Source organism: Procambarus clarkii, chromosome 50, assembly GCF_040958095.1.
Source record: "Procambarus clarkii isolate CNS0578487 chromosome 50, FALCON_Pclarkii_2.0, whole genome shotgun sequence".
NCBI classification, from domain to species: Eukaryota; Metazoa; Arthropoda; class Malacostraca; order Decapoda; family Cambaridae; genus Procambarus; species Procambarus clarkii.
In genome coordinates this window covers 28,507,512-28,530,106 of record NC_091199.1, presented here as the reverse complement: position 1 = coordinate 28,530,106, position 22,595 = coordinate 28,507,512, and the positions used below count along the sequence as shown (strand labels likewise).

Below are 22,595 nucleotides of genomic sequence, written 5' to 3'. Positions count from 1 at the left end.
TGGTGGAGGGGTGGTGTGGTTGGTGATGGTGGAGGGGTGGTGTGGGTGGTGATTGTGGAGGGTGGTGTGGGTGGTGATGGTGGAGGGGGTGGTGTGGGTGGTGATGGTGGATGGTGGTGTGGGTGGTGATGGTGGAGGGGTGGTGTGGGTGGTGATGGTGGTGGGGTTGTGTGGGTGGTTATGGTGGAGGGTGGTGTGGGTGGTGATGGTGGAGGGTGGTATAGGTGGTGATGGTGGAGGGTGGTGTGGGTGGTGATGGTGGAGGGGGTGGTGTGGGTGGTGATGGTGGAGGAGTGTTGTGGGTAATGAAGGTGGAGGGGTGGTGTTGGTGGTGATGGTGGAGGGTGGTGTGGGTGGTGATGATGAAGGGATGGTGTGGGTGGTGATGGTGGAGGGGTGGTGTGGGTGGTGTTGGTGGTGATGATGGAGAGGTGGTGTGGTGGTGGTAGTGGAGAGGTGGTGTGGGTGGTGATTGTGGAGGGGTGGTGTTGGTGGTGGTGTTTGAGGGTGGTGTGGGTGGTGGTGGTAGAGGGGTGGTGTGGGTGGTAGTGGTGGAGGAGTGGTGTGGGTGGTGGTAGTGGAGGGGTGGTGTGGGTGGTGGTGGTGGAGGGTGGTGTGGGTGGTAATGATGGAGGGGTGGTGTGGGTGGTGGTTGTGGAGGGTGGTGTGGGTGGTGATGGTGGAGGGTGGTGTGGATGGTGGTGGTAGAGGGTGGTGTGGGTGGTGATTGTGGAGGGGTGGTGTGGGTTTTGGTGGTGGAGGGTGGTGTGGGTGGTGATGGTGGAGGGGTGGTGTTGGTGGTGATGGTGGAGGGGTGGTGTGGGTGGTGATGGTGGAGGGGTGGTGTGGGTGGTGATGGTGGAGGATGGTGTGGGTGGTGATGGTGGAGATGGTGGTATGGGTGGTGATGGGGGAGGATTGGTGTGGGTGGTGATGGTGGAGGGTGGTGAGGGTGGTGGTGATGGAGGGTGATGTGGGTGGTGATGGTGGAGGGGTGGTGTTGGTGGTGATGGTGGAGGGTGGTGTGGGTGGTGATGGTGGAGGGTGGTGTGGGTGGTGATGGTGGAGGGGTGGTGTGGATGGTGATTGTGGAGGGTGGTGTGGGTTGTGGTGGTGGAGGGTGGTGTGGGTGGTGATGGTGATGGGTGGTGTTGGTGGTGATGGTGGAGGGGTGGTGTGGGTGGTGGTGGTAGAGGGTGGTGTGGGTGGTGGTGGTGGAGGGTGGTGTTTGTGGTGATGGTGGAGGGGTGGTGTGGGTGGTGGTGGTAGAGGGTGGTGTGGGTTGTGGTGGTAGAGGGTGGTGTGGGTGGTGGTGGTGGAGGGTGGTGTTTGTGGTGATGGTGGAGGGGTGGTGTGGGTGGTGCTGGTAGAGGGTGGTGTGGGTTGTGGTGGTGGAGGGTGGTGTGGGTGGTGATGGTGGAGGGTGGTGTGGGTGGTGATGGTGGAGGGGTGGTGTGGATGGTGATGGTGGAGGGTGGTGTGGGTTGTGGTGGTGGAGGGTGGTGTGGGTGGTGATGGTGGAGGGTGGTGTTGGTGGTGATGGTGGAGGGGTGGTGTGGGTGGTGGTGGTAGAGGGTGTTGTGGGTGGTGGTGGTGGAGGGTGGTGTTTGTGGTGATGGTGGAGGGGTGGTGTGGGTGGTGGTGGTAGAGGGTGGTGTGGGTTGTGGTGGTGGAGGGTGGTGTGGGTGGTGATGGTGGAGAGGTGGTGTAGGAGGTGGTTGTGGAGGGGTGGTGTGGGTGGTGGTCGAGGGGTGGTGTGGGTGGTGATGGTGGAGGGGTGGTGTGGATGGTGATAATGGAAGGATGGTGTTGGTGGTGATGGTGGAGGGTGGTTTGGGTGGGGATGGTGGAGGGGTGGTGAGGGTTGTGATGGTGGAGGGTTTGTTTTGGTGGTGATTGTGAAGGGATGGTGTGGGTGGTGATGGTGGAGGGGTGGTGTGCATTGGTGGTGATGGTGGAGGGTGGTGTGGGTGGTGATGGTGAAGGTTGTGTGGGTGGTGGTAGTGGAAGGGTGGTGTGGGTGGTGATGGTGGAGGGTGGTGTGGGTGGTGATGGTGGAGGGTGGTGTGGGTGGTGATGGTGGAGGGTGGTGTGGGTGGTGATGTTGGAGGGGTGGTGTGGGTTGTGATGGTGGAGGCTGGTGTGATTGGTGGTGGTGGAGGTTGGTGTGGGTGGTGGTGGTGGAGGGTGGTGTGGGTGGTGGTAGTGGAGGGGTGGTGTGGGTAGTGATGGTGGAGGGTGGTGTGTTTGGTGGTGGTGGTGGAGGGGTTGTGTGGGTGGTTGTGGTGGAGGGGTGGTGTGGGTGGTGGTGGTGGAGGGTGGTGTGGGTTGTGGTGGTGGAGGGTGGTGGGTGGTGGTGGTGGAGGGTGGTGTGGTTGGTGTTGGTGGAGGGGTGGTGTTGGTGGTGGTGGTGGAGGGTGGTGTGGGTGGTGGTGGTGGAGGGTGGTGTGGGTGGTGGTGGTGTAGGGGTGGTGTGGGTGGTGGTGGTGGAGGGTTGGAGTTGGTGATGGTGGAAAGGTGGTTACCTTGAGGTTACCTTGAGGTGCTTCCGGGGCTTAGCGTCCCCGCGGCCCGGTCGTCGACCAGGCCTCCTGGTTGCCGGACTGATCAACCAGGCTGTTGGACGCGGCTGCTCACAGCCTGACGTATTAGTCACAACCTGGTTGATCAGGTATCCTTTGGAGGTGCTTATCCAGTTCTCTCTTGAACACTGTGAGACGTCGGCCAGTTATGCCCCTTATGTGGAGCGTGGTGTGGGTGGTGATTGTGGAGGGTCGTGTTGGTGGTGATTGTGGAGGGTCGTGTGGGTGGTGATGGTGGAGGGTGGTGTGGGTGGTGATGGTGAATGGGTGGTGTGGGTGGTGATGGTGAATGGGTGGTGATGGTGGAGGGTTGTGTGGGTGGTGATGGTGGAGGGTGGTGTGGGTTGTGATGGTGAATGGGTGGTGTGGGTGGTGATGGTGGAGGGTGGTTTGGGTGGTGATGGTGGAGGGTGGTATGGGTGGTGATGGTGAATGGGTGGTGTGGGTGGTGATGGTGGAGGGTGGTGTGGGTGGTGATGGTGGAGGGTGGTGTGGGTGGTGATGGTGAATGGGTGGTGTGGGTGGTGATGGTGGAGGGTGGTGTGAGTGGTGGTGGTGGAGGGTCGTGTGGGTGGTGATTGTGGAGGGGTGGTGTGGGTGGTGATGGTGAATGGGTGATTAGGGTGGTGATGGTGGAGGGTTGGTGTTGGTGGTGATGGTGGAGGGTGGTGTGGGTGGTGGTGGTGGAGGGTGGTGTGGGTAGTGATGGTGGAGGGGTGGTGTGGGTGGTGATGGTGGAGGGTGGTGTGGGTGGTGATGGTGGAGGGTTGGTGTTGGTGTTGATGGTGGAGGGTGGTGTGGGTAGTGGTGGTTGAGGATGGAGTGGGTGGTGATGGTGGAGGGGTGGTGTGGGTGGTGATTGTGGAGGGTGGTGTGGGTGGTGATTGTGGAGGGTCGTGTGGGTGATGATGGTGAATGGGTGGTGTGGGTGATGATGGTGGAGGGTGGTGTGGGTGGTGATTGAGGAGGGTCGTGTGGGTGGTGATGGTGGAGGGTGGTGTGGGTGGTGATGGTGGAGGGTGGTGTGGGTGGTGATTGTGGAGGGTGGTGTGGGTGGTGATTGTGGAGGGTCGTGTGGGTGGTGATGGTGGAGTGGTGGTGTGGGTGGTGATGGTGGAGAGTGGTGTGGGTGGTGATTGTGGAGGGTGGTGTGGGTGGTGATTGTGGAGGGTCGTGTGGGTGGTGATGGTGGAGGGGTGGTGTGGGTAGTGATGGTGGAGGGTGGTGTGGGTGGTAATTGTGGAGGGTGGTGTGGGTGGAGATGGTGGAGGGTGGTGTGGGTGGTGATTGTGGAGGGTCGTGTGGGTGGTGATGGTGGAGGGTGGTGTGGGTGGTGATGGTGGAGGGTGGTGTGGGTGGTGATGGTGGAGGGGTGGTGTGGATGGTGATTGTGGAGGGTGGTGTGGGTTGTGGTGGTGGAGGGTGGTGTGGGTGGTGATGGTGATGGGTGGTGTTGGTGGTGATGGTGGAGGGGTGGTGTGGGTGGTGGTGGTAGAGGGTGGTGTGGGTGGTGGTGGTGGAGGGTGGTGTTTGTGGTGATGGTGGAGGGGTGGTGTGGGTGGTGGTGGTAGAGGGTGGTGTGGGTTGTGGTGGTAGAGGGTGGTGTGGGTGGTGGTGGTGGAGGGTGGTGTTTGTGGTGATGGTGGAGGGGTGGTGTGGGTGGTGCTGGTAGAGGGTGGTGTGGGTTGTGGTGGTGGAGGGTGGTGTGGGTGGTGATGGTGGAGGGTGGTGTGGGTGGTGATGGTGGAGGGGTGGTGTGAATGGTGATGGTGGAGGGTGGTGTGGGTTGTGGTGGTGGAGGGTGGTGTGGGTGGTGATGGTGGAGGGTGGTGTTGGTGGTGATGGTGGAGGGGTGGTGTGGGTGGTGGTGGTAGAGGGTGTTGTGGGTGGTGGTGGTGGAGGGTGGTGTTTGTGGTGATGGTGGAGGGGTGGTGTGGGTGGTGGTGGTAGAGGGTGGTGTGGGTTGTGGTGGTGGAGGGTGGTGTGGGTGGTGATGGTGGAGAGGTGGTGTAGGAGGTGGTTGTGGAGGGGTGGTGTGGGTGGTGGTCGAGGGGTGGTGTGGGTGGTGATGGTGGAGGGGTGGTGTGGATGGTGATAATGGAAGGGTGGTGTTGGTGGTGATGGTGGAGGGTGGTTTGGGTGGGGATGGTGGAGGGGTGGTGAGGGTTGTGATGGTGGAGGGTTTGTTTTGGTGGTGATTGTGAAGGGATGGTGTGGGTGGTGATGGTGGAGGGGTGGTGTGCATTGGTGGTGATGGTGGAGGGTGGTGTGGGTGGTGATGGTGAAGGTTGTGTGGGTGGTGGTAGTGGAAGGGTGGTGTGGGTGGTGATGGTGGAGGGTGGTGTGGGTGGTGATGGTGGAGGGTGGTGTGGGTGGTGATGGTGGAGGGTGGTGTGGGTGGTGATGTTGGAGGGGTGGTGTGGGTTGTGATGGTGGAGGCTGGTGTGGGTGGTGGTGGTGGAGGTTGGTGTGGGTGGTGGTGGTGGAGGGTGGTGTGGGTGGTGGTAGTGGAGGGGTGGTGTGGGTAGTGATGGTGGAGGGTGGTGTGTTTGGTGGTGGTGGTGGAGGGGTTGTGTGGGTGGTTGTGGTGGAGGGGTGGTGTGGGTGGTGGTGGTGGAGGGTGGTGTGGGTTGTGGTGGTGGAGGGTGGTGGGTGGTGGTGGTGGAGGGTGGTGTGGTTGGTGATGGTGGAGGGGTGGTGTTGGTGGTGGTGGTGGAGGGTGGTGTGGGTGGTGGTGGTGGAGGGTGGTGTGGGTGGTGGTGGTGTAGGGGTGGTGTGGGTGGTGGTGGTGGAGGGTTGGAGTTGGTGATGGTGGAAAGGTGGTTACCTTGAGGTTACCTTGAGGTGCTTCCGGGGCTTAGCGTCCCCGCGGCCCGGTCGTCGACCAGGCCTCCTGGTTGCCGGACTGATCAACCAGGCTGTTGGACGCGGCTGCTCACAGCCTGACGTATTAGTCACAGCCTGGTTGATCAGGTATCCTTTGGAGGTGCTTATCCAGTTCTCTCTTGAACACTGTGAGACGTCGGCCAGTTATGCCCCTTATGTGGAGCGTGGTGTGGGTGGTGATTGTGGAGGGTCGTGTTGGTGGTGATTGTGGAGGGTCGTGTGGGTGGTGATGGTGGAGGGTGGTGTGGGTGGTGATGGTGAATGGGTGGTGTGGGTGGTGATGGTGAATGGGTGGTGATGGTGGAGGGTTGTGTGGGTGGTGATGGTGGAGGGTGGTGTGGGTTGTGATGGTGAATGGGTGGTGTGGGTGGTGATGGTGGAGGGTGGTTTGGGTGGTGATGGTGGAGGGTGGTGTGGGTGGTGATGGTGAATGGGTGGTGTGGGTGGTGATGGTGGAGGGTGGTGTGGGTGGTGATGGTGGAGGGTGGTGTGGGTGGTGATGGTGAATGGGTGGTGTGGGTGGTGATGGTGGAGGGTGGTGTGAGTGGTGGTGGTGGAGGGTCGTGTGGGTGGTGATTGTGGAGGGGTGGTGTGGGTGGTGATGGTGAATGGGTGATTAGGGTGGTGATGGTGGAGGGTTGGTGTTGGTGGTGATGGTGGAGGGTGGTGTGGGTGGTGGTGGTGGAGGGTGGTGTGGGTAGTGATGGTGGAGGGGTGGTGTGGGTGGTGATGGTGGAGGGTGGTGTGGGTGGTGATGGTGGAGGGTTGGTGTTGGTGTTGATGGTGGAGGGTGGTGTGGGTAGTGGTGGTTGAGGATGGAGTGGGTGGTGATGGTGGAGGGGTGGTGTGGGTGGTGATTGTGGAGGGTGGTGTGGGTGGTGATTGTGGAGGGTCGTGTGGGTGATGATGGTGAATGGGTGGTGTGGGTGATGATGGTGGAGGGTGGTGTGGGTGGTGATTGAGGAGGCTCGTGTGGGTGGTGATGGTGGAGGGTGGTGTGGGTGGTGATGGTGGAGGGTGGTGTGGGTGGTGATTGTGGAGGGTGGTGTGGGTGGTGATTGTGGAGGGTCGTGTGGGTGGTGATGGTGGAGTGGTTGTGTGGGTGGTGATGGTGGAGAGTGGTGTGTGTGGTCATTGTGGAGGGTGGTGTGGGTGGTGATTGTGGAGGGTCGTGTGGGTGGTGATGGTGGAGGGGTGGTGTGGGTAGTGATGGTGGAGGGTGGTGTGGGTGGTGATTGTGGAGGGTGGTGTGGGTGGAGATGGTGGAGGGTGGTGTGGGTGGTGATTGTGGAGGGTCGTGTGGGTGGTGATGGTGGAGGGGTGGTGTGGGTGGTGGTGGTGGAGGGTGGTGTGGGTGGTGATGGTGGAGGACGGCGTGGGTGGTGATGGTGGAGGGGTGGTGTGTGTTGTGATGGTGAATGGGTGGTGTGGGTGGTGATGGTGGAGGGTTGGTGTTGGTGGTGATGGTGGAGGGGTGGTGTTGGTGGTGATGGTGGAGGGTGGTGTGGGTGGTGAAGGTGGAGGGTGGTGTGGGTGGTGATTGTGGAGGACGGCGTGGGTGGTGATGGTGGAGGGAGTGTGGTTGGTGGTGGTGGAGGGTTGGTGTGGGTGGTGATGGTGTAGGGTGGTGTGGGTGGTGGTGGTGGAGGGGTGGTGTAGGCGGTGGTGGTGGAGGTTGGTGTTGGTGGTGATGGTGGAGGGGTGGTGTGGGTGGTAGTGGTGGAGGGTGGTGTGGGTGGTGATGGTGGAGGGAGTGTGGTTGGTGGTGGTGGAGGGTTGGTGTGGGTGGTGATGGTGTAGGGTGGTGTGGGTGATGGTGGTGGAGGGGTGGTGTAGGTGGTGGTGGTGGAGGTTGGTGTGGGTGGTGATGGTGGAGGGGTGGTGTGGGACGTAGTGGTGGAGGGTGGTGTGAGTAACAACAGCAGGAACAGTATCAACAGCAGTACCAGCAACAGTAACAACAGCAGCATCAGCAACAGTAACAACAGCATCAACAGTAACAACAGCAGCAACAAAAACAACAGTACCAAAAATAAGAACAGCAGCAACAGTAACAACAGTATCATCAGTAATAGTAACAAGAGAAGCACAAACAAAAGTAACAACACCAGCAACAGTAACAACAACAGTAACAGTAACAACAACAGTAACAGTAACAACATCAGGAACAGTAGCAACAGAAACAGTAATAACAGTAGCAAAAGTAACACCAGCAGCAGCAACAGTAACAACAGCAGCAACAGTAACAACAGCAGCAACAGTATCAACTGCAGTACCAGCAACAGTAATAACAGCAGCACCAGCAACAGTAACAACAGCAGCACCAGCAACAGTAACAACAGCATCAACAGTAACAACTCCAGCAACAGTAACAACAACAGTAACAGTAACAACATCAGCAATAATAACAACAGCAGCAATAATAACAAGAGCAGGAACAGTAACAACAGCAGCAACAATATCAACAGCAGCAACAAGAACAAGAACAGTAACACCATCAGCAACAGTAACAACAGCTGTAGCAACAGAAACAACGGCCGCAGCACCAACAACAGTAACAACAGCAGCAGAACCAAAAGTAACAACAGCAGCAACAGTAACAAAGCAACAACAGTAAGAACAGCAGCACCAGCAACAGTATCAACAGCAGCACTAACAACAGTAACATAAGCAGCACCACGAACAGTAACAACAGCAGTAACAGTAACAAAAGCAGTACAACTAACAGTAACAACAGCAGCAACAATAAGAACTGCACCAACAACAGAAACAACAGCAACCCCACCAACAATAACAACAGAAATACCAGCAACAGTAACAACAACAGCACCACCAATTGCAAACAGAAAGAAAAACAACAGCAGCAGCAACAGCAACAGTAACAACAGCAGGACCAGAAAAAGTAACAACAGTAGCACCAGCAACAGTAACAAAACAGCACCAGCAATAACAGCAGCACCAACAATAGTATCAACAGCAGCACCAACAACAGTAACTACAACAGCACCACCAATAACAAACAGAAAGAAAAACAACAGCAGCGGCACCAGCAACAGTAACACCAGCAGCGGCACCAGTAACAGTAACAACAGCAGCAACAGTACCAGTAGCAGCACCAGCAACAGTAACAACAGTAGCACCAAAACAGTATCAACAGCAGCACCACAAACAGTAACAACAGCAGAACCAGCAACAGTAACAACAGCACGAGAGTAACAGTAACAAAAACAGCAGTCCCAACAACCGTAATAACAACAGCTCCACGAACAGTAACAACAGTACCAACAGTAACAACAGCAGCACTAGCAATATTAACAACAGCAACACTAGCAACAGTAACAACGGCAGCACTAACAACAGTAACAACACCAGCAACAGTAAAAACAACAGCAATAGTAAATCAACAGCAACAGTATTAACAGCAGCAATAATAACTACAGCAGCAACAATAACAATAGCAGCAATAATAACTACAGCAGCAACAATAACAATAGCAACAACAGTAATTACAGCAGCAAAAGTAACAACAGCAGCAACAGTATTAATAGCAGCATCATCAACAGTAACACGACCAGCAACAGTAACAACAGCAGCAACAATAACAACAGTAGCAACAATAACAACAGCACAAACAACAACAGACACGACAGCAGTGCCACCAACAGTAACAACAGCTGCACCATCAACCATAACAACAGCAGCACCAGAAAAAGTACCAACAGTAGCACCAGCAACAGTAGCAGCAGCAGCAGCACCAGCAACAGTAACAACAGCAGTACCAGCATAAGTAACAACAGCAGTACCAGCAACAGTAACAACAGCAGTACCAACAACAGTAACAATGGCAGTACTAACAACAGTAACAACAGCAGTACCAACAACAGTAACAACAGCAGTACCAGCAACAGTAACAACAGCAGCACCAGCAACAGTAACACCAGCAGCACCAATACAGTACCAACTGCAGCACCAGCAACAGTAGAAACAGCAGCACCAGCAACAGTAACAACAGCAGTACCAACAACAGTACCAACTGCAGCACCAGCAACAGTAACAACAGGAGCACCAACAACAGAAACAACAGCAGTACCAACTGCAGCACCAGCAACAGTAACAACAGCAGCAACTGTAACAACAGCAGCAACAGTATCGACAGTAGCAACAGTATCAACAGCAGCAGCTACAGTAACAACAGCAGAAGTAACAACTACAATCAAAACAGTAGCACCAGCAACAGTAACATCAAAAGCAACAGTAACAACAGCAGGGACAGTAACAACAACAGCAGCAACAGTAACAACAGCAGATCGAACAACAGTAGCATCACCAACAGTAACAACAGCAGCACCAGTAACAAAAACAGCAACAATAACAACAGCATTACCAGCAATATTAACAACAGCAGCACTAGCATCAGTAACAACAACAGCAGCAGTACCAACAACGGTAACAAAAGCAGCATCAACAACAGTAACAACAGCACCAGTAACAAGAGCAGCACAACCAACAGTAACAACAGCAAAAACAGTAACAACAGTAACACCAGCAGTAATACGAACAGTAACAACAGCATTAACAGTATCAACAGCAGCACCACCAACAGTAACAACAGCAGCAACAGTATCAACAGCAGCACCAGCAACAGTAACAACAGATGCACCAAATGCAGCACCAGCAACAGTAACAACAGCAGCAACAATAACAACAGTGTCAGTAACAACAGCAAAATATAGCAGCACCAGAAAGAGTAACAACAGCAGCACCAGCAACAGTAACAGAACAGCACCAGCAACAACAGCAGCACCAACAATAGTATTAACAGCAGCACCAGCAACAGTAACAACAACAGGACCACCAATAGCAAACAGAAAGAAAAAACAACAGCTGCAGCACCAGCAACAGTAACAACAGCAGCACCAAAACAGTTCAACAGCAGCACCACAAACATTAACAACAGCAAAACCACAGAAGTAACAACAGAAGCAACAGTACTAACAGTAACAACAGCACGAGAGAAACAGTAACAAAAACAGCAGTCCCAACAACTGTAGCAACAGCAGCTCCACGAACAATAACAACAGTACCAACAGTAAGAATAACAGGAACAGTAACAAAAGCAGCAACAGTAACAACAGCAGCTCCAGCAATATAAACAACAGCAACACTAGCAACAGTAACAACAACAGCAACAGTAAAAAGAACAGCAACAGTAAAAACAACAGCAACAGTATCAACAGCAGCAATAATAACAGCAGCAAAAGTAACAAAAGCAGCAACATTAATAACAGCAGCTTTATCAACAGTAACACGACCAGCAACATTAATAACAGCAGCTTTATCAACAGTAACACGACCAGCAACAATAACAACCGCACCAACAACAACAGAACAACAGCAGTGCCACCAACAGTAACAACAGCTGCACCAGCAACCATAACAACAGCATCACCAGGAACAGTAACAACAGCAGAAGTAACAACTACAAACAAAACAGCAGCAACAGTAAACACAGCAGTAACAGTAACAACAGCACCAGCAACAGTAACAACAGCAGCAACAGTAACAACAGCAGCAACAGTAACAACAGCAGCAACAGTATCAACAGCAACATTAAGAATAGCCGCAACAGTAACAAAGCAACAACAGTAACAACAGCAGCACCAGCAACAGTATCAACAGCAGCACTAGCAACAGTAACATCAGCAGCAACACCAACAACATTAACATAAGCAGCACCACCAACAGTAACAACAGCAGCAACAGCAACAAAACCAGCACCACCAACAGTAACGACAGCAGCAACAGTAACAACAGCAGTAACAGCAACAACAGCAGCACCACTAATAGTAACAGCCGCAGCAACAGTAACAACAGCAGCAACAACAGAAACAACAGCAGCACCAACAACAGTAACAACAGAAACACCAGACAGTAACAATAGTAGAACCAGCAACAACAGCAGCACCAACAATAGTATTAAAAGCAGCATCAGCAACAGTAACAACAGCACCACCAATAGCCAACAGAAAGAAAAACCACAGCACCAGCAACAGTAACAACAGCAGCAACAAAACAGTATCAACAGAACACCACAATCAGTAACAACAGCAGAACCAGCATCAGTAACAAAAGAAGCAATAGTAACATCAGTACTAACAGTAAAAACCGCACGAGAGCAAGAGTAACAAAAACATCGGTCCCAACAACCGTAACAATAGCAGCATCACGAACAGTAACAACAGTACCAACAGTAACAACATCAGCAACAGTAACAACAGCAGCACCAGAAATATTAACAACAGCAGCACAAACAACAGTAACTACACCAGCAACAGTAAAAGAACAGCAACAGTAAAAACAACAGCATCAGTATCAACAGCAGCAATAATAATAACAGCAGCAACAATAACAACAGCAACAACAGTAACTACAGCAGCAAAAGTAACAACGGCAGCAACAGTAATAACAGCAGCACCATCAACAGTAACACGACCAGCAACAATAACAACAGCAGCAACAATAACAACAGCACCACAAACAACAGAAAGAACAGCAGCGCCACCAACAGTAACAACATCTGCACCTGCAACAGTAACAACAGCAGCACCAGAAAAAGTACCAACAGCAACTGTATTTGTTACTGTTGTTGATGCTGCTTTTGTTACTGTTGCTATTGCTGCTGTTGTTATTGTTGCTGCTTCTGTTACAGGTGCTGCTGTTGTTATTGTTGGTGGTGCTACTGTTGTTCGTGTGCTGATGCTGTTGTTACTGTTGCTGCTAGTGTTGCTGGTGCTGGTGCTGTTGTTGTAACAACATCAGCAACAGTAACAACAGCAGCAACAATATCAACATCAGCACCAGCAACAGTAACAACAGCAGCACCAGCAACAGAACCAACAGCACCAACAATAACAACAACAGTGTCAGTAACAACAGCAGTTCCACGAACAGTAACAATAGCAGAAACAGTAACAACAGCAGCATAAGCAGTAACAACAGCAGCATCAGCAGTAACAACAGCAGCAGCAGCAGTAACAACAGCAGCAGCAACATTAACAACAGCAGCAGCAACAGTAACAGCAGCAACAGTACCAACAGCACCACCAACAGTGAATACAGCAGCATCAGTAACAGTACCAACAGCAGCAACAGTACCAACAGCACCACCAACAGTAAATACAGCAGCAACAATAACAACAGAAGCCACGGTAACAACAGCAGCATCAGCAGTAACAGCAGCAGCAACAGTAACAACACCAGCTACAGTAACAACACCAGCTACAGTAACAACAGCAGTAACAGAAGCACCAACAGTAACAATAGCAGCAACAGTAACAACAGCAGCAGCAACAGTAACAACAGCAGCAACAGTAACAACACCAGCTACAGTAACAACAACAGCAGCAACAGTAACAACAGCAGCAGCAACAGTAACAACAGCAGCAACAATAACAACAGCAGCACCAACAGTAACAACAGCAGCAACAGTAACAACAGCAGCAGCAACAGTAACAACAGCAGTAACAGTAGCAACACCAGCTACAGTAACAACAGCAGCACCAACAGTAACAACAGCAGCACCAACAGTAACAACAGCAGCACCAACAGTAACAACAGCAGCAGCAACAGTAACAACAGCAGCAGCAACAGTAACACCAGCAGCAACAGTAACAACAGCAGCAGCAACAGTAACAACAGCAGCAACAACAGTAACAACAGCAGCAGCAACAATAACAACAGCAGCAACAGTAACAACAGCAGCAGCAACGGTAACACCAGCAGCAACAGTAACAACAGCAGCAACAGCAACAACAGCAGCAGCAACAGTAACAACAGAGGGAAGGAGCAAGACTCACCCGGTTCTCTCGTTGGCGACGCTAAAGGTGGACCAGAGCGCCCAGCGGTGTTCGATGGGCAATGACTTCCTGCCCGGTACATTCTTATTGGTGGCGGCCAGACGCACTGTCTGAGGCGAGGGCTGCGTAAGCTGGTGCGCCGCCTCCGTCCCTGTCACAGATGGTAATATAGCCTTCCGTCCCTGTCACAGATGGTAATATAGTCCTCCGTCCCTGTCACAGATGGTAATATAGTCCTCCGTCCCTGTCACAGATGGTAATATAGCCTTCCGTCCCAGTCACAGATGGTAATATAGCCCTCCGTCCCTGTCACAGATGGTAATATAGTCCTCCGTCCCTGTCGCAGATGGTAATATAGTCCTCCGTCCCTGTCACAGATGGTAATATAGCCTTCCGTCCCTGTCACAGATGGTAATATAGCCCTCCGTCCCTGTCACAGATGTTAATATAGCCCTCCGTCCCTGTCACAGATGGTAATATAGTCCTCGGTCCCTGTCACAGATGGTAATATAGTCCTCTGTCCCTGTCACAGATGGTAATATAGTCCTCCGTCCCTGTCTCAGATGGTAATATAGTCCTCCGTCCCTGTCACAGATGGTAATATAGCCTTCCGTCCCTGTCACAGGTGGTAATATAACCCTCCGTCCTTGTCACAGATTGTAATATAGCCCTCCATCCCTGTCACAGATGTTAATATAGCCCTCCGTCCCTGTCACAGATGTTAATATAGCCCTCCGTCCCTGTCACAGATGGTAATATAGTCCTCCGTCCCTGTCACAGATGGTAATATAGCCTTCTGTCCCTGTCACAGATGGTAATATAACCCTCCGTCCTTGTCACAGATTGTAATATAGCCCTCCATCCCTGTCACAGAGAGTAATATAGCCCTCCGTCCCCTGTCACAGATGGTAATATAGTTCTCTGTCCCTGTCACAGATGGTAATACAGTCCTCCTTCCCTGTCACAGATGGTAATATAGCCCTTCGTCCCTATCACAGATGGTAATATACTCCTCCTTCCCCATCACAGATGGTAATGTAGCCCTCCGTCCCAATCACAGAGGGTAATATAGCGCTCCATTCCTGTCACAAAGGGTAATATGTTGACCGTTCCTGTCACAGATGGTAATATAGTCCTCCGTCCCTGCTTGATGGGGTTCTGGGAGTTCTTCTACTCCCCAAGCCCCGCCCGAGGCCAGACTCGATTTGTGAGAGTTTGGTCCACCAGGCTGTTGTTTGGAGCGGCCCGCAGGGCCACATACCCACCACAGCCCGGCTGATCCGGAACTTATCTTAGAAAACAGTCCAGTTTTCACTTGAAGATGTCCACGGTTCTTCCGGCAATATTTCTTATAGTCGCTGGGAGGACGTTGAACAACCGCGGACCTCTGATGTGTATACAGTGCTCTCTGATTGTGCCTATGGCACCTCTGCTCTCCACTGGATCAATCTTGCATTTTCTTCCGTATCGTTCACTCCAGTACGTTGTTATTTTACTGTGTAGATTTGGGACCTGGCCCTCCACTATTTTCCATGTGTAAATTATTTGGTATCTCTCTCGTCTCCTTTATAGAGAGTACATTTGGAGAGCTTTGAGACGATCCCAATAATTTAGGTGTTTTATCTCGTCTATGCGTGCCATATATGTTCTCTGTATTCCCTCAATTTCAGCAATCTCTCCTGCTCTGAAGGGGGAAGTGAGTGCTGAACAGTACTCGAGACGGGACAACACAAGTGACTTGAAGAGTACAACCATTGTGATGGGATCCCTGGATTTGAAAGTTCTCGTAATCCATCCGATAATTTTTCTGGCTGACGCGATATTTGCTTGGTTATGCTCCCTAAACGTTAGATCGTCGGACATCATTATTCCCAAATCCTTGACATGCTGTTTTTCTACTATGGGAAGATTCGATTGTGTTTTGTACTCTGTATTATGTTTCAGATCCTCATTTTTGCCGTACCTGAGTACCTGAAATTTATCACTGTTAAACATCATGTTATTTTCTGCTGCCCAATCGAAAACTTTGTTGACATCTGCTTGTAGTTTTTCAATGTCTTCAGCAGAAGTAATTTTCATGCTGATTTTTGTGTCATCTGCAAAGGACGACACGAAGCTGTGACGTGTATTTTTGTCTATATCAGATATGAGAATAAGGAACAGTAGCGGTGCAAGGACTGTACCTTGAGGTACAGAGCTTTTAACATCGCTTGGACTCGATTTTATCTGATTGACTGTTACTCTTTGTGTTCTGTTCGACAGGAAATTGAGTATCCAGCGTCCTACTTTTCCAGTTATTCCCAGTGACCTCATTTTGTGAGCTATCACCCCATGGTAACATTTGTCGAACACCTTTGCTAAGTCTGTGTATACAACATCTGCATTTTGCTTTTCTTCTACGGCTTTTGTGATTTTGTCATAGTGGTTGAGTAACTGTGATTGACAGGATCTTCCCGCTCTAAATCAATGTTGTCCTGGATTGTGCAATTCATTGTTTTCCATAAAACTAGAAATTTGATTCCTAACCACTCTTTCAAACACTTTTATTATGTGTGTTGTTAGTGCAACTAGCCTATAATTTTTTGCCAAGGCTTTACTCCCCCCCTCCCTTGTGCAACGGAGCTATATCTGCAGATTTAAGTATTTAAGTGCTGCTGGTATCTCCCCTGTATCCAGGTTCTTTCTCCATATTACGCTGAGTGCTCTCGCTACTGGTACTTTACATTTCTTTATGCATATTGAATTCCATGTGTCAGGCATAGGAGCTGAGTGCAACAGTAACATATGCAACAGCATATTGTCAATTTCTCTTTCAATGTCTTCCGAGTTTGTGGTAATATCCGTTATATTATCTGCAGCTTGAATGTCATTCATAAAGAAGCTGTCTGGGTCATCAACTTTCACGTTGTTTATTGGTGTGCTAAACATAGCCTCATACTGGCTTCTTAGAATTTCACTAATCTCTTTGTTGTCCTCTGTGTACGTACCTTCATTTGTAATTAACGGTCCAATACTGGTCGAGGTTTTGGATTTGGATTTTGCGTATATGAAAAAATATTTCGGATTTTTCCTTATCTCTAGTATAGTTTTCTGTTCCAATTCCATTTCCTCGGACTCATATGATCGCTTCAATGTTTGTTCTATTTCTTCGATCTCCCTGCTTAGGCTTATTTTCCTTGCTTGTGATAGTTGTATCTGCCGAAGCATTTCCGTTATTTTTTTCCTTCTCCTGTACAGTCGTCTGCGTTCTCTTTCTAGAGTGGTCCTCTTTCTGCCTCTCCTCATAGGCACGTGCTTCAAGCAGACCTTGTAAGATTCAGCTGTCAGTTGAGCTATTCCCTGTGTGGGAATTTTGTTGCTTAAGACCGTCTCCCATTGAATGGTTGCAAGGACTACAATTATTTTTTCCCAGTCAATCCTCTTATTGATGAAATTGAATTGATTGAATATTCCTTCTCGCTTGTTAGGTCTCTTAGACCTACTACCGTTATTTATGCTAGTTCGCACTTCAATGAGCTTGTGGTCTGAGTATGAAGTATCTGAGATTGTTATGTCTCTGATTAGTTCATCATTGTTTGTGAATAACAAGTCTAGTGTGTTTTCGTTCCTAGTTGGTTTTGTAATCTGTTGATTGAGCGAGAATTTGTCACCGAATCTCAAAAGTTCTCTGACCTGTGGTTGGTTATTTCCCGGGTCATTCCCTGCTATGATATTTGTGTTTGCCATTCTCCATCTTAAACTTGGTAAATTGAAATCTCCAAGGAAGATAATATCTGGAGCTGTGTTTGCTAGGTTATCAAGTATGTTCTCTATTTTGAGCATCTGCTCTGTGAATTCTTCAAACGTTGTATCTGGCGGTTTATATTTTAGAATAATAATTAGGTTTAGTTTCTCTACCTTAATTCCTAGTACCTCTACCACCTCATTAGTTGAATTTAGTAGTTCTGTCACAGAGGGTAATACAGCCCTCCGTCGCTGTCACAGATGGTTAAACAGCCCTCCGTGTCTGTCACAAAGGGTAATATAGCCCTCCGTCCCTGTCACAGACGGTAATATAGTCCTCCGTCCCTGTCACAGAGGGTAATATAGTCCTCTGTTCCTGTCACAGAGGTAATATAGCCCTCCTTCCCTGTCACAGATGGTAATATAGCCCTCCGTTCCTGTCACAGAGGTAATATAGCACTCCGTCCCTGTCACAGATGGTAATATAGTCCTCCGTGCCTGTCACAGATGGTAATATAGCCCTCCGTCCCTGTCACAGATGGTAATATAGCCCTCCGCCCCTGTCACAGATGGTAATATAGTCCTCCGTCCCTTTCATAGATGGTAATATAGCCCTCCGTCCCTGTCACAGATGGTAATAAAGCTCTCCGTCCCTGTCACAGATGGTAATATAGTCCACCGTCCCTGTCACAGATGGTAATATAGCCCTCCGTCCCTGTAACAGATGGTAATATAGTCCACCGTCCCTGTCACAGATGGTAATATAGTCCTCCGTCTTTTTCACAGATGGTAATATAGCTTTCTGTTCCTGTAACAGATCAAAATATAGCCATTCGTCCCTGTCACAGATGGTAATATAATCCACCGTCCCTGTCACAGATGGTAATATAGTCCTCCATCACTGTCACAGATGGTAATATAGTCCTCCGTCTCTGTCACAGAGGGTAATATATCCCTCCGTCCCTGTCACAGATGGTAATATAATCCACCGTCCCTGTCAGATGGTAATATAGCTTTCCATCATTGTCACAGATGGAAATATAGCCCTTCGACCCTGTCACAGATGGTAATACAGTCCTCCGTCCCGGTCACAGATTGTAATATAGCCCTTCGTCCCAGTCACAGATGGTAATATATCCCTCCGTCCCTGACACAGATGGTAATATATCCCTCAGTCCCTGTCATAGATCGTAATATAGCCCTCCGTTCCCTGTCACAGACTGTAATATAGCCCTCCATCACTGTCACAGACAGTAATATAGCCCTCCGCCCCTGTCACAGACGGTAATATAGCCCTCTGTCCCAGTAACAGACGGTAATATATCTCTCCGTCCTGTCACAGACGGTAATATAGCCCTCTGTCCCAGTAACAGACGGTAATATATCCCTCCGTCCCTGTCACGGAGGGTTATATAGGCCTCCGTCCCCATCACAGAAGGAAATATAGCCCTCCGTTCCTATCACAGAAGATAATATAGCCCTCCGTACCTGTCACAGACGGTAATATAGCCCTCCGTCCCCGTCACAGAGGGTAATATAGACCTCCGTTACCATCACAGATGGTAATATAGCCCTCCTTCCCTATCACAGAAGGAAATATAGCGTTCCGTCCCTGTCACAAAGGGGTAATATAGCTGACCATTCCTGTCACACACAGTAATATAGCTCTCCGTCCCTGTCACAGAGGGTATTATAGTCCTCCGTCATTGTCACAGATGGTATTATAGCCCTCCGTCCCTGTCACAGAGAGTAATATAGTCCTGGGTCCTTGTCACAGATGGTAATATACCCCTTTGTCCCTGTCACAGAGGGTAATATAGCTCAGCGTCCCTGTCACATAGGGTAATATAGCCCTCCGTCCCTGTCACAGAAGGTAATATAGCTCTCCGTCCCTGTTACAGATGGTAATATAGTCATCCGTCCCCATAACAGATGGTGATATAGCCCTCCGTCCTTGTTAGAGATGGTAATATAGCCCTCCGTTCCTGTCACAGAAGGTAATATATTCCTCCGTCCCTGCCAAAGATGGTAATATAGCCCTCCACCCTGTCACAGAGGGTAATATAGCCCTCCGTCCCTGTCACAGAGGGTAATATAGCCTTGCATCCTAGTCACAGAGGGTAATATAGCCCTCCGTCCCTGTCACTGACGGTAATATAGCCCTCCGTCCCTGTCACTGACGGTAATATAGCCCTCCGTCCCAGACACAGACGGTAATATAGCCCTCCGTCCACGTCACAGAGGGTAATATAGCCCTCCGTTACCATCACAGATGGTAATATAGCCCTCCTTCCCCATCACAGAAGGTAATATAGCGATCCGTCCCTGTCACAAAGGGTAATATAGCTGATCATTCCTGTCACAGATGGTAATATAGTCCTCCGTCCTTATCACAGAGGGTAATATAACCCTCCGTCCCTGTCACAGATGGTAATATATCCCTTCATTCCTGTCACAGATGGTAATATAGCACTCCTTCCCTGTCATAGAGGGTAAAATTGCCCTCTATTACCATCACAGATAGTAATATTGCCCTCCTTCTCTATCACAGAAAGTAATATAGCGATCCGTCCCTGTCACAAAGGGTGATATAGCAGATCATTCCTGTCACAGATGGTAATATATCCCTTCATTCCTGTCACAGATGGTAATATAACCCTCCGTCCCTGTCACAGAAGGTAATATAGCCCTCTATTACCATCACAGATAGTAATATAGCCCTCCTTCCCTATCACAGATGGTAATATAGCCCACCGTTCCTCTCACAGACGGTAATATAGCACTCCGTCACTGTCACAGAGGATAATATAGCTCTCCGTCCCTATCACATAGGGTAATGTAGCCCTCCGTCCATGTCACAGAGGATAATATAGCTCTCCGTCCCTATCACATAGGGTAATGTATCCCACCGTCCCAGTCACAGATGGTAATATAGCTCTCCGTTCCTTTCACCGAAGGTAATATAGTCCTCCGTCCCTGTCAAAGATGGTAATATAGCCCTCCGTCCCTTTCACAGATGGTAAAATAGCCCTGCGTCCCAGTCACAGAGGGTAATATAGCCCTCCGTCTCTGTCACTGATGGTAATATAGCCTTCTGTCCCTGTCACAGACGGTAATATAGCCCTCCGTCCCTGTCACAGAGGGTAATATAGCCCTCTATTACCATCACAGATAGTAATATAGCCCTCCTTCCCTATCACAGAAGGTAATATAGCGATCCGTTTCTGTCACAAAGAGTAATATAGCAGATCATTCTCGTCAAAAAGGGTAATATAGTTGATCATTCCTGTCACAGATGGTAATATAGCCCACCGTTCCTTTCACAGACGATAATATAGCACTCCGTCACTGTCACAGATGGTAATATAGCCCTCCGTCCCTTTATAGAAGGTAATATTGCCCTCTGTCCCTTTAACAGATGGTAATATAACCCTCCGTCCCTGTCACAGAGGGTAATATAGCCCTCCGTCCACATCACAGATGGTAATATAGCCCTCCGTTCCTGTCACAGAGGGTAATATATCCCTCCGTCTCCATCACAGATAGTAATATAGTCCCCCGTCCCTGTCACAGATGGTAATATAGCCCTCAGTCCCGGTCACAGACGTAATATAGTCCTACGTCCCTGTCACAGATGGTAATATAGCCCTCCGTCCCGGTCACAGACGTAATATAGTCCTACGTCCCTGTCACAGATGGTAATATAGCCCTCCGTCTCTGTCTCAGATGGTAATATAGTCCTCTGTCCCCATCACAAATGGTAAAATAGTCCTCCGTCCCTGTCACAGATGGTAATATATCTCTTCGTCCCTCTCACAGATGGAAATATAGCCGTCCGTCCCCATCACAGATTGTAATATAGCCCTCCGTCCTTGTCAGAGATGGTAATATAGCCCTCCATCCCTGTCACACAAGATAATATAGTCCTCCGTCCCTGTCAAAGAAGGTAACATAGCCCTACGTCCCTGTCACAGATGGAAATATAGCCCTCTGTCCCAGTCACAGAGGGTGATATAGCCCTCCGTCCTTGTCACAGATGATATTATAGCCCTTCGTTCTTGTCACAGATTGTAATATAGCCCTCAGTCCCTGTCACAGAGAGTAATATAACCCTCCCTCCACTGTCAAAGAGTGTAATATAACCCTCCGTCCCTGTCACAGATGGCAATAAAGCCCTCCTTCCCTTTCACAGATGGTAATATAGCCCTCCGTTTCTGTCACAGATGGTAAAATAGCCCTCCGTTTCTGTCACAGATGGTAATATAGCAATCCGTCCCTGTCTCAGACGGTAATATAGCTCTCTGTCACTGTCACAGATGGTAATATAGCCCTTCCTCCCCATCACAAATGTTAATACAGCCCTACGTCCCAGTCACAGATGATAATATAGCCCTCCATCTCTATCACAGACGTTAATATAGCGCTCGTCCCTGTCACAAATGGTAATATAGCCCTCCATCCCTCTCACAGATGGTAATATAGTCCACCGTCCCTGTCACAAATGGTAATATAGCTCTCCGTCCCTGTCACAGATGGTAATATAGCCCTTCGTCCCTGTCACAGATGTTGTAATATAGTCCTCCGCCCATGTCACAGACGGTAATATAGCCCTCCGTGCCTGTCACAGATGGTAATATAGCCCCAAGTCCTTTTCACAGATGGTAATATAGTCCACCGGCCCTGTCACAGATGGTAATATACTCCTCCGTCGCAGTAACCTATGGTAATATAGTCCACCATCCCTGTCACAAAAGGTAATATAGTCCACCGTCCCCATCACAGATGGTAATATAGCCCTTCGTCCCTGTCACAGATGGTAATAGCCCTCCGTCCACGTCACAGATGGAAATATAGCCCTCCGTCCCTGCCACAGAGGTAATATAGTCCTCCGTCCCTTTCACAGATGGTAATATAGGTCTTTGTCCCTGTCACAGATGGTAATATAGCCCACCGTCTCTGTCATCGATGATAATATAGTCCTAAGTCCCTGTCACCGATGGTAATATAGTCCACCGTCCCTTTCACAGAGGGTAATATAGCCCTCCGTCTCTGTCACAGAGGGTTATATAACTCTCCGTCCCTGTCACAAACGGTAATATAGCCCTCCGTCCGATCATAATGGTAATATAGCCCTCCTTCTCTGTCACAGATGGTAATATAGCCCTCCGTCCCTATCACAGAGGGTAATATAGCGCTCCGTCCCTGTCTCATAGGGTAATATAGCTGACCTTTGCTGTCATAGATGGTAATATAGTCCTCCGTCCCTGTCACAGATGGTAATATAGTCCTCCGTCAATTTCACAGATGGTAATATATCCCTCAGTCCCATCACAGATGGTAAGATAGATCTCCGTCCATGTCAGAGATAGTAATATAGCCCTTCGTCCCTGTCACAGAGGGTAATATAGCCCTCCGTCGCTGTCACAGAGAGGAATATAGTGCTCTGTCCCTGTCACATAGGGTAATATAGCCCTCCGTCCCTGTCACAGAGGGTAATATAGACCTCCATCACTGCCACAGACGGTAATACAGCCCTCCGTCTCTGTCA

At 50.0% G+C, this 22,595-nt stretch overlaps 1 protein-coding gene across 1 annotated transcript in view; it reads right to left on the bottom strand.

Moving 5' to 3' along the window:
- LOC138351722 (angiopoietin-4-like) overlaps positions 1–22,595 on the bottom strand; it is a 170,519-nt gene that overhangs the window by 15,617 nt on the left and 132,307 nt on the right. Inside the window, exon 6 of the mRNA XM_069303746.1 lies at positions 13,325–13,475. Within this exon, the coding sequence (XP_069159847.1) occupies positions 13,325–13,475 (151 nt within the window). The remainder of the gene's footprint in view (positions 1–13,324; positions 13,476–22,595) is intronic.